Below are 13035 nucleotides of genomic sequence, written 5' to 3'. Positions count from 1 at the left end.
CAGCTGAGCAACTTTCAGTTTTAGAGATGAATTTGGTGGTTTTGGTTTGGCAGTCTAAGGAGAGGATGGTGCCAGGTACTGACCAGGAAGACTGGAACAGGTTTGGAGAGGTGCAAAATCAAAGATCCACTTCCGGTTCCTGTGAAGTTTGTGATGCCTGTAATACATTCAAATGCACATGTCAAGTAGACCATAGGCGTTATTCAGTTTGGAACCCTGGGTAAAATCCAGGGCTGGTGTACAGATGTCAGGCAGTAAACCTCCTCCTGCCTGGGGAGGATGAGACTGTCAGCCCTGCTGGGAAATGGCAGATTCTGAGCTGCAGAAATTTTCCAGATTCAGGAGAATCTGACAACACTTGTTCAGAGGGGGCAGTGCCGTCACTTGTGGGTGACACTCTCATGAAAACTAACACATCTAGAGATAAAACAAGTACATCTGGCTCTTAACTAAAGGTGGCAACCACTCGAAATCTAGATGCTTAAATCCTTCCTGGGAGTGTGTACATGCTCAATTATTTCAGTCATGCTTGACTTTTTTTTGACCCTTTGGACTGTAGCCCATCAGGTTCCTCTGTCCATGGGATTTCCCAGGCGAGAATACTGGAGTGGGTTGCCATTTCCTCCTCCAGGGAATCTTTCTGACCCAGGTATCAAACTTACATCTCCTGCATTGGTAGGCGGATTCTTTACCACTGAGCCAACTGGGAAGTCTCAAATTCTCCTTATCTCCTCCTTAAAAACTTATTAAATTTGTATTAATTCAGTTTTAATAAATTAAATTTGTGAAAATTTAATGCAGAGAAGTTCCTCTTATCCATGATGCAGTATGCAATAGCAACTATATCATTTCTATAAATTAATTGGATCAGCAATTCTCCAAAACTGCTAAATTGTATTGTCGTTAAGCAAGAGAGAATGTGTTTGTTACCTGAAGATGGTGCCTATTTAAATAAGTGATGTGCTTTGCCACTAGTTCTGGCACTTGTTTGATTAAGGAAAGCCCGTTAACTCGAGAGAATAATGGGTCAAGTGCTAATTATGGCAAAAATGTTTCATGCTTTAGATTTTTCTTTATATGTGATATTAATTGCAAGTACCAAATGCAGTAGTTTTGCACATGACACTCACTATATATATATATATATATATATATATATATCTCCTTATTTAACAGTAGGAATTTGAGATTTATGCCTCAGCAATATATTTTATCTATAAACTATTATACTACAATGTGTTGCCAATATTAACATTAATGTGAAATTTAAGCATGGTAAATTAATTAAATACATAGGAATTAGTTGTTTGTTTTTTGTTTTTGTGGGGTTTTTTGATGTGGATCATTTTTAAAGTCTTCATGAATTTGTTACAATATTACTTCTGTTTTATGTTGTGGTTTTTTGGCCATGAGGCATGTGGAGTCTTAGATCCCTGACCAAGGATCAAACCCACACCTCCTGTGTTGGAAGATGAAGTCTTAACCACTGGACTGTGAGGGAAGTCCCATAGGAGTTAAAAAAAAAAAATTCAACAGAAGATAGATTTTGTAAGGAGGAATACCTCATGACTTTTCATGCTTTGTTAGCAGATTAAACAATTCCTTTGGAATATCCCAACCAATTTTATAAATTCAGTGACATTAAGTAACATGGAAGCTACAGTATCTATCATTTCTACAGTGAAGTCAAGTTGCTCTGTCGTGTCAGACTCTTTGCGACCCCATGGACTGTGGCCTACTAGGCTCCTCCGTCCATGGGATTCTCCAGGCAAGAATACTGGAGTGGATTGCCATTTAATGTCTTATTTTTTGGATCTCTGTGAAAATCAATTCTGATCAAGTTCCTTGAACATCTGACACAAAATTATGAGCTCGTTTCACTTTATTGTCTTCCGCAAACCTTTAGTGCCTCTCAGGCAGAAAATGCCATATGTCCTAGGAGGTTGGATTGGGCGGTTAGTTTGAATCAACAAAACGCTTTGTGATGTTAATGTCCTGTAGCAAATGTTCAGTTTCAGGGCAAATCCTTCCTCTACAGATGTTAAACTGATCAATATCAATCAATGTTGATACTCAAAGCAAAGCCTATCAGTTTTATTTAAGAGACTTTAAAGAATTACATCACATTTTAATTCTGACATTAAAATTCCAATGCTGTAAGTTCTGAAATGTTGATACTTCATTAAAATGAAGGACTTTGAAGGATGGAGGAGAGAAAGGAACAAGGCGTGTAGTTGTATCATCTTTCTCTCATTTCAGATTGAGGTTAGTGAAGATATTTATCCCTCTCTAGATAGAGAACAATGTCTTGATAGGCATTTGTCCTTGAACTAACCGTGAAGAAACCCTCCAGTTCTGGGATCTGTTTGGTAGCTTGAAGAGGTTGGCAAATGAAGAAGGTGAACAAGATGTTCTCAGTAGGACTCTCTCAGCTCTAGGACTCTGGCATTCTGTGACGTCATTTAGGAAGGATCATGTTTTGAGGCATTAACTCACTAGGGCCAAACCCACAAGAAACTTAGGCCTAAACAGAAAAGCCAGCATATGAATATCCAGAAGGTTACTCAGGCAGGATGACTGATATGAGTCATTGACATTGGACTTTCTTTTGTGGTAGATAGGTCTGTTCTAAAGGCCATTTGCAGTTATGAACAGATCATTCTATATTTTGAAGCTTTTTTTCCTGTCAAGCCAAGGTGAATTGCCCTTTTCTAAAGGGTTAATATGTTTTGTTTGTTTGCATCTGTCTTGGCTGCCGTCTATGGGGTCGCACAGAGTCAGACATGACTGAAGTGACTTACATAGCATAGCATAGACAGAGTATAGTTGTTGAATGAATGAATGAGCACAGGAATAAGCTAGTGGAAGTCCAGGAACTGTGGACTGGAATTCTGACTATTAATGTTGATATATAGCAGGGTACACGTTTCACCAGCCAAACATATATTCGTCCTGCTTTTACGATAGTCTTTCTCATGTGTAGCTTAGTAGTTAACTTTTCTTCATATTATTAAAATAACATGTTGTGTTGCCTTCCTTTATTTTTTTATCCTTGATGAGGAGAAAATTTTAATTTGTCTTGAATTACTTTTAAAGCAAGTCCCAACATCAACTTTTCATAAATATTTTGGGCAAGTACACATGCAGCTTGTCCTGGGACGTTTCTCTCTTCCTCTAGTGTGAAGATGATTTGGCTGAGAAGAGAAGGAGCAATGAGATCCTGCGCAGGGCCATCGAGACCTACCAGGAGGTGGCCAGCCTGCCTGATGCCCCCACAGACTTGGTGAAGCTGAGCCTGAAGCGGAGGTCAGACAGACAGCAGTTTCTAGGTGAGATGGGAGAAGAGTCAGTTCAGTAGCAAGCGGTGTGCTTTTATCTGAAAAAGCCTGAAGTTTGTATGTACTCTTAGAAGAGTTTAATTACATGGAAGGAAACCTGAGTTTTCTACCTAATTTCAGGCAATTTCTCTGATTGGGTCAGCCTGAAAGAGGAATCCTTCATAATTACAAAGATACAGACAGTATTTTTGCTGCCTACCTGCTCCCTACTCATTTTAAAGATGAGACAAATGGAATTCTGAGAGGTTGGGTGAATTGCCTAAGGAATCATAGCTAATAAATGAATAGTTAAGTGTTAGTCACTTCAGTAGCGTATGACTCTTTGTGACCCAATGGACTGGAGCCCGTCAGGCTCCTCTGTCCATGGGATTTCCCAGGCAAGAATGCTGGAATGGGTTGCCGTTTCCTTCTCCAAGGGATCTTCCCAACCCAGGGATTGAACCCAGCTCTCCTATATTGCAGGCAGATTCTTTACTTTCTGAGCCACCAGGGAAGCCCAATAAACAAATAGGTCTAGAGTCAAAAACTTCTTGTTATGCCAAATTCTTCTTTTCTCTCTTAACTGTAACTATCTGATCCATAATAGCTGAAATCGTCAGTGGAACAGTTTTATAGATACAAGAAATGTCAGGAGTTATAAGCACTCTAAAAATTTCACCTGCACATTTTGTCTTTTTTAAAGAAACTTATAGAAAAACAATTTTTTTAATCATTGAGTAAATTTTAAAATGCTTTGAAAAAGCACTATGGATTTTTTACATTTGTTTGACTTTTAAAAAGAGTGCATAAAATATCATGCATCTTGATGACTGAATTTTTGGTGGCCTCTTAAACTTTGCACCGAGCACCTCACTCACTTCACCCTATTCCCAGCCCCAGGGGAAGGACGACCCAGGTAGATCTAACTTTCTTCCGAAGTAAGCCTTCAGTGTTTGAATATAGTCTCTCTTCCAAAATCCCTGGTGGCTCCAACGGTAAAGAATCTGCCTGCAGTACCGGAGACCCAGGTTCAATCCCTGGGTCAGAAAGTTCCCCTGAAGAAGGGAATAGCAACCTACTCTAGTATTCTTGCCTGGAGAATCCTATGGACAGAGGAGCCCACTGGGCTACAGTTCATGGGGTCGCAAAGAGGGGGACACAACTGAGCAACTAACACTTCCACTTTCTTTCTCCTCCAGATGAGAATGAGGTGAGTTCACTAGGGGAGGCGCTGAGGGATTCATAGGTCCCTGGAGATGCAGAGTAGGAGGGGCAAGAAGGACATAGGATGGACTCTCACCTGGGCCTTTGGTGTGGCTCCATAGGGCAAGTGTAGAATCAAAATAAAACTGTAATCCCAAGCAGGGCAGGTGGCAGAGGAAGAGTACAGAAAGGTGGAGTCAGATTTATCAGTGAAGGAATGGATAGTTGAGCAAACCACCCCAGACTGGCAAGTAGTGAATGGGGAGAGGGTGGTGGAGTCAGTGAGTGGTGGTCTATGCCTAACAGTTAGTAGAGCATCCAGCTACATTAGCTTTTGGATAGTCCTGGCGTATCTTGGCTGATTTTCAGTTTCTGGTCAACAAAGCCGTTTAGGTAATTAATTTTGTCATGTGGACTCTCATTTTGCACATTTTCCCTCATACAGTTTGTCTTTTTTTTCTTCTTAAGATTCATTATTTACTTTGGCTGCTCTGGGTCTTTGTTGCTGCACACGGGCTTTCTCTAGTTGCGGCAAGTGGGGGCTTCTCACTGCGGGAGCTTCTCTTGTTGCCGAGCATGGGCTCTAGGTGCATGGGCTTCCGTAATTGCAGCACGTGGACTCAGTAGTTGTGGCACATGGGCTTAGTTGCTCTAATTGCTCTACGACATGTGGGATCTTCCTGGACCAGGGAAGGAACTGGTGTCCCCTGCATTGCAAGGTGGATTTGTAAGCACTGGACCAGCAGAGGAAACCCCTACAATTTGTCTTTCCAACTGGGGTGAAGAGTGATGACAGTTGACCCCTCTAAATCTTAAACATCCATTGGACAGCCTTTAAAATGAGTTGAAGCTGGGTTTTCATGGTTCGTGTAGTCAGAGCACCCTATTGTCCACCAGAGGGTCCACTAATACCAGATGATGTCTCCTTGGCTCCAGGACTAGGTCATTACGAAGACCTAGAGAGACGAAGACAAGCAGAGTACCTCAGTGCCTCTTCATGTCTCATCCAGGGTGCTAGACCCTGAAATCTATTAGACTTCTTATTTGCCTGTTCTGTATTCATAATTTTAAAGTTAATGATAATGTCAAAAATACCCCAGTAAAACATTTTTTGAATGAGGATTGGGTAACTAAAACTTTCATAAGAGACAATTTGACATTAAGGGTAAATGTTGATGAATTTAGAAAATAAGAATGTCTTTAACATATTTGTAGTCAGTACTAAATTCAGTACCTACTTATGGGAACCGTGTGTGTGTGTGTGTGTGTGTGTGTGTGTGTGTGTGTGTGTGTTCAGTCATGTCTGACTCTTTTTGCGAACCCCTCTGTCCATGGGATTTTCCAAGCAAGAGTACTAGAGTGGGTTGCCATTTCCTTCTCCAGGGGGTCTTCTCAACCCAGGGATTGAACCGGCATCCCTTGTGTCCCCTGCATTGGCAGGCGAATTCTTTACCACTAGCGCCACCTGAAAAACCCACTTATGGGAGTTACTGATGCCCTTAGAGCTGCAGGATAAAATCCTAAGAGGGACTTAGCCATCATTATACAGAGTCAGAGTTAAGCTGGTCTCAGGCTTTGTTGAATAGTCTCTTATGATCTGTAGTGCCAAGAAAAGGGTGGACAGAACCTATTTTTATTTCTGTTGTTTTCTTTCCACCAAATCAGGTCACATGAGAGGATCCTTGCTTACTCTTCAGAAATTAGTTCAACTATTTCCTGATGATACTGCCTTAAAGAATGACCTTGGAGTTGGATACCTCTTGATAGGTGACAATGACAGTGCCAAGAAGGTCTATGAAGAGGTGAGTAGGCAGCAATTTGCTATCAACAATTAATCAAAGTCTTCTGAACGTGGAGTTCTAATGTTATTTCTAAATTGCCTTTAATACTCCTGATCATTCACTCTCTTTATTTTAAATTAAGTCAAATTCAAGTCTTATTATAGTTAACGTATCCTAAATTTTGTTTCATTACCCTTTTTCTGCTTCATCAGAAGATTTTAAATATTAGCTAGCATTTGGTAGGTGCAGTCCATGGGGTCACTAGGAGTCGGACACGACTGAGCAACTTCACTTTCACTTTTATGCACTGGAGAAGGAAATGGCAACCCACTCCAGTGTTCTTGCCTGGAAATCCCAGGGACGGGGGAGCCTGGTGGGCTGCCGTCTATGGGGTCGCACAGAGTCGGGCACGACTGAAGCGACTTAGCAGTAGCAGCAACATTTGGTACATCAAAGCCTTCAACCTATAATTGTGATACTTTCTTAACTCATATATATATTTCAGTCCACAAACAACCTTTCTAAAGTGTTCTTTATGACAGGAAGAGGAACTCAAAAACTCAAGAACTTAAAAACACATTATCTTGTACTTTTTTCAGTTAAAGTCCAAACTGGAGAGAAACTAGAGAATACAAGCTTTTCGGGTATATGGCATAAATTACTCTCCTTTCAGAGGCACTGGCTGTCTGATCCTTGGGGGGTTTTTTTGGCTGTGTAGAGTGGCACGTGGGATTTTAGTTCCTGGATCAGATATTGAACACTTGCTCCCTGCAATGGAAGCACAGATTCTTAACCACTGAACCACCAAGGAGGTCCCAGCAAAGACTGACTTTAAGGTGGTTGCAGAGACCTTGCTACATCCTTGGCTTTGGAGACTTTACCTCACTTTCCTCCCTGTTAGTAACACCAGCAATTACCTGAGGCACCCTTGGTTCAGCATCTTCCTGCCCCTTGCCTCCCTTCACTCCTCATGCTTATCCATTCACTTAGCACTTATTTATTGAAACCCACAGGCACTGGCTCAGGAAATGGTGGTTAAGGAAACAACACAGATTATGCCATCAAGGGGTTACAATATGGTACCAAGTAACTAATCTCTGTTACTTTTAACATCCTCTGCTGCTGCTAAGTCGCTTCAGTTGTGTCTGACTGTGCAACCCCATAATCAACAGCCCACCAGGCTCCTCCGTCCCTGGGATTCTTCAGGCAAGAATACTGGAGTGGGTTGCCATTTCCTTCTTCAATGCATGAAAGTGAAAAGTGAAAGTGAAGTCACTCAATCATGTCTGACTCTTTGCAACTCCATGGACTGTAGCCTACTAGGCTCCTCCGTCCATGGGATTTTCCAGGCAGGAGTACTGGAGTGGGTTGCCATTTCCTTCTCCCTTTATCATCTCCAGTATCTTTCAAATCCTCTTATTTATCTCAGGCCCCACTGTCTCTAGTGTAAAATAGGATAGATCCACCCCGCCCAACCTTGTTTTCTTATGATCTTCATCAATACAAAATGCCAATCTGACCCTCATCCTTGGCTTTAGCTCTTCAGTGGTTCCCACTGCCCATAGCAGTAGTCTTCAGACATGTTTGATTGTATCCTCTTTCAGTAAAAAATGTTCAAGCAAAAACCTGTGAATTGTTTTATGTATACCTGTACTAACCTATGGTAGACATTCTAGAAGGTCCACATTCTAAAATAGGTTTTAAGATGAAATATTTCAGATATTTTCAAAATTTCATTTAAGTGTCAATAAAATTTTCACTCTCACTGAAAAATTGATATTTTAATAATGTCCACATGAAACATTATTTATAAGGATATTTTTAGTCCTGTTAGTGTATCCTGCCGAATTTGTGCAGAACTAGAAATGTCAACCAGTTTGTTGTTGTCTATGCTTTATGTGTGTGTGTATGTGTATATAAAGAGAGAGAGAATCTCGGTAACATTTTTAGTATTAATCTCAATTTGACTTTTTTAGAAATCTTATAAAGCCATTTGTCATTTTCTGAGAGTTTGCTAATTACAACAGGATAATACAACTTGTGCATCTGTTATGCACTGCATGTAAACTGCAGTAAGTGCAGTAGGTGCAGTAGGTGATCATAAAGAATCGAGCTGGGCGGGCAGCCCTGTGGGTTCCTCTGAGTCCTGGTCACCCACCCGACCCCTGTCATAGTAGCAGGTATGTGAGTGGGATGTGGACCTCATGAAGATGAGAGGAGAGTCCTGGAGCAGCTGTACGAAAAAGTGAAAGTGTTAGTCACTTTCACTTACTCACTTTCGTGTCTGACTCTTTTTGTGACCCCCATGGATGGTAGTCCAATAGGTAGGCTCCTCTGTCCATGTAATTCTCCAGGCAAGATTACTAGAGTGGGTTGCTGTGCCCTCCTCCAGGGGATTTTCCCAACCCAGGGATCGTACCCAGGTCTCCTGCATTGCAAGCGGATTCTTTACCATCTGACCCACCAAAGAAGCCCATAAAACATATATGTAAAGAAATATATGATAACCATTCAGAGTTGACTTTAAATAGAACTAATTTAAAGCAGTCTTTCCCTGATCATTAAAAAAATATTGAAGTCATAAAATTGATAGAGATTTTACTGGTATTGTTAGAGCAATGCTTTAATGGTCATTGCCTTTTCATTCATTTCTTCATTCTTGGAGAACATTTTGCATTGAACATTTTGAGTTGAGGGGAAATGGGGCCATTTAAGCCTAATGTATTGCAATGAGAAAAAAACACTATTGCATTTTAAGCTATAGCATCATAATCCAGTCCAAGCACAGCAAAGTTAATTAAAACATTTGTAGAATTCACAGTCCATCGCAATAGGTTTTTTTTTTTTTTTTTTTTTGAGTTTAGGTTCTGAGCGTGACACCCAATGATGGTTTTGCTAAAGTGCATTATGGCTTTATCCTGAAGGCACAGAACAAGATTGCTGAGAGCATCCCCTATCTGAAGGTAACTCCCTCCCTTCCTCTCTTTCCCTCTTCTGATCCCTTTGAGTCATTTGGACACCCTTGATTATGTATTGTAGATTGACTGGCATGCACTACTGACCCTTTTCAACACCAAAATATACACCTTCAGTCGATGACATTCACAGGCAGCGTGGACCTTCAGCTTAATCGAGGGTGTCAGATTTGAAGTGTTATGAGCAGAAATTATTTGGAAAAGATTTTGAAGAACTTCCTAAAACTGCAGTAGTTATTAATTGATAAAATATTTTAAAATATGGACAATGCATTAACACATTATCAACCAGAAACATATGAATACATCTTTTGTTACCCAAACATTATTGACTGGAGATGTTTCAGTTTTAACTTATATAGCAAATTGCCAGCCAAAGGCATTAGTTTCAGCAAAAAATCCCCAGTCAATAATGAATTAACTGTTCCTTTTGCAATTTAATTATACATTGAAACTACTTTGAACAGGTTTCATGGAAACCTATACAAAATGAGGTAACAAATGCAGACTGAGTAAATCCAATCCCCAAAAGCCTGATAGCCTGAAAGATTCAGAATAAAATGTGTTGTCATTTTTTGTTCACATAAAAACAGAATCCTTGTCAGTTCACCAGGATCACATGTGGTCTGGCTCAGGGCTGACCAACAGAACTTTCTGCCATAAAGGTCTTTATTTGTATTTTCTCATGTGGTAGCCACTAACCACTTGTGACTGTTGAGCATCTAAAATGTGGCTAATATCACTGAGGAACTGAATTTTTTATTTGTAATTTAAATAGTAACACCAGCTGAAAAAGTGAAAGTGAAGGTGTTAGTCGCTCAGTTGTGTCCAACTCTTTGCCACCCCATGGACTATAGCCTGCCAGGCTCTTCTGTCCTGGAGACCAGGAAAGAATACTGGAGTGAATAGCCATTTGCTTCTCCCGGAGATCTTCCTGACACCGGGATTGAACCTGGGTCTCCCACATTGCAGGCAGATTCTTCACCATCTGAACCACCGGGGAAGCCTGTAACACTAGCTAGTGCTACCATATCAGCCAGGTAGCTGATTCAATTCAGTTCAGTTCAGTCGCTCAGTCATGTCCGACTCTTTGTGACCCCATGAATCGCAGCACGCCAGGCCTCCCTGTCCATCACCAACTCCCGGAGTTCACTCAGACTCATGTCCATCGAGTCAGTGATGCCATCCAGCCATCTCATCCTCTGTCGTCCCCTTCTCCTCCTGCCTCCAGTCCCTCCCAGCATCAGAGTCTTTTCCAATGAGTCAACTCTTCGCATGACAGTGGCCAAAGTACTGGAGTTTCAGCTTCAGCATCATTCCCTCCAAAGAAATCCCAGGGCTGGTCTCCTTCAGAATGGACTGGTTGGATCTCCTTGCAGTCCAAGGGACTCTCAAGAGTCTTCTCCAACACCACAGTTCAAAAGCATCAATTCTTCGGCGCTCAGCTTTCTTCACAGTCCAACTCTCACATCCATACATGACTACTGGAAAACCCATAGCCTTGACTAGACAGACCTTTGTTAGCAAAGTAATGTCTCTGCTTTTGAATATGCTATCTAGGTTGGTCATAACTTTCCTTCCAAGGAGTAAGCGTCTTTTAATTTCATGGCTGCAATCACCATCTGCAGTGATTTTGGAGCCCAAAAAAATGAAGTCTGACACTGTTTCCACTGTTTCCCCATCTATTTCCCATGAAGTGATGGGACCAGATGCCATGATCTTCATTTTCTGAATGTTGAGCTTTAACCAACTTTTTCACTCTCCACTTTCACTTCCATCAAGAGGCTTTTTAGTTCCACTTCACTTTCTGCCATAAGGGTGGTGTCATCTGCATATCTGAAGTTATTGATATTTCTCCCGGCAATCTTGATTCCAGCTTGTGTTTCTTCCAGTCCAGTGTTTCTCATGATGTACTCTGCATATAAGTTAAATAAGCAGGGTGACAATATACAGCCTTGACGTACTCCTTTTCCTATTTGGAACCAGTCTGTTGTTCCATGTCCAATTCTAATTGTTGCTTCCTGACCTGCATACAGGTTTCTCAAGAGGCAGGTCATGTGGTCTGGTATTCCCATCTCTTTCAGAATTTTCCACAGTTGATTGTGATCCACACAGTCAAAGGCTTTGGCATAGTCAATAAAGCAGAAATAGATGTTTTTCTGGAACTCTCTTGCTTTTTCCATGATCCAGTGGATGTTGGCAGGTTATATACCTATAAACTTAAAGTAACACCTTTATGATCCACTTTTGTGATCTATTTCCTTCATGTGACTTTGGTCAGAGATCCCAAATAGTGACCCACTGATTACAAGTAGCTTGCATGTTCTATTTGGCCAATATAATTCTCTTAAAAAAAATTTTAACTGCTTGCCTTAGTTGAAAATCTGAAGGATTTTATATAATCAAGCAAATTTCTGATTTCTCTGGAAAGGTCACATGTGACCCACATCTCAGCACAGGAGCTGAGCAGTGGTGCCCCCTTGAGGTGGGCATACACCCCACCCCCCAGCCTGTCTTGACTGTCATGGGACTTCAGCAAGCTGCCCATTCCCTGCCATGATCCTGTGGGCACGTAGTCTTCTCTGATATAAAATATTCCTCTTAAATTTCCTTTGACATCATAACGACCTAACAGTACTCTCCTGGCACAGAGAGGAGGAAGTAGAGGTCAGGGTTGGTTAGTTAACGAACAATGATGTTTACCTGAACATCCGTCAGTCAAGAACCCCGGATCACAACTCTCCCCACCTGAGTGATGCTTCTGTTCTGTGCTGCTATTCTCTACCCTTATGTGCATACAACTTCACCCGAGTAAAAGATAATGGGCTTCTTATGAAGAAGCCTCAAAGATGCAGACTTTTAGACATTGAAATACGTTTTATCTTTGAGCTTCTTTTACTTTTCTAAATTCATTCTCTTGCTTTAATATTCTTTTTTGTTTTTACATAAATTTAAATTTCAGTTCTTTTGTGGACAGTGGGGATAGAAATCAGCTGAGTGTTTTAGGATGAGAATTGTTTAATAAAATTATATTTTCAAAGATTCCAACTGGCTTTAATCCTATCGTGTTCTGTAAATGATTTCATTGAAAAGTGAGGACATGTTTGCCTTGAGTGGAAAAAAATATTGTTTGCATTTGGGTCCCTATCATTTCAAACATCTATGAGCAACTAAACATTTTGGTTCAGGGGAAAAAAAGTCTCTAGATGACATGTGGTCAGATCTGGAGAACAAAATAAATGTGATAGAAACTCAGTCAGAGAAATTCTTTGGGATATTGAAATACAATTGTTCCCGCAGAGACACTTCACAAAGCATCCTGGTAACTTAATGCGCTATTCCACTGTTAATTGATGATGAATGCATTGTTACATTGAACTTTATCACCTCCTTTTGCTTCTGCATTGTAAATACTGACCAGTAACCTAACTGCCAAATTGATGCCTTCGAACTGTGTTGCTGGAGAAGACTCCTGAAAGTGTCTTGGACAGCAAGGAGGTCAAACCAGTCAATTTTAAGGGAGGTCAACCTTGAATATTCACTGGAAGGACTGATGCTGAAGCTGAGGCTCTAATACTTTGACCACCTAATGCAAACAGACGACTCATTGGAAAAAGTCCCTAATGCTGGGAAAGAATGAGAGCAGCAGAAGAAGAGGGTGTCAGAGGATGAGATGGCTGGATGGCATCACCAATGCAAAGGACATGAACTTAGGCAAACTCTGGGAGATGATGAGGGACAGGGAGGCCTGAGGTGCTG

General features: G+C 41.0%; 1 protein-coding gene across 11 annotated transcripts in view; it reads left to right on the top strand.

Moving 5' to 3' along the window:
* The window catches only part of ASPH (aspartate beta-hydroxylase), a 189139-nt gene that overhangs the window by 137638 nt on the left and 38466 nt on the right, over positions 1-13035 (top strand). For all 11 annotated transcript variants that reach the window (XM_070802583.1, XM_070802581.1, XM_019973494.2 and 8 more), the window contains 3 exons: positions 3179-3329; positions 6186-6322; positions 9166-9264. In XM_070802583.1, the coding sequence (XP_070658684.1) occupies positions 3179-3329; positions 6186-6322; positions 9166-9264 (387 nt within the window). The remainder of the gene's footprint in view (positions 1-3178; positions 3330-6185; positions 6323-9165; positions 9265-13035) is intronic.

Source organism: Bos indicus, chromosome 14 (assembly GCF_029378745.1).
Source record: "Bos indicus isolate NIAB-ARS_2022 breed Sahiwal x Tharparkar chromosome 14, NIAB-ARS_B.indTharparkar_mat_pri_1.0, whole genome shotgun sequence".
Lineage (NCBI taxonomy): Eukaryota > Metazoa > Chordata > Mammalia > Artiodactyla > Bovidae > Bos > Bos indicus.
This window is presented reverse-complemented; position numbering and strand designations above follow the sequence as displayed.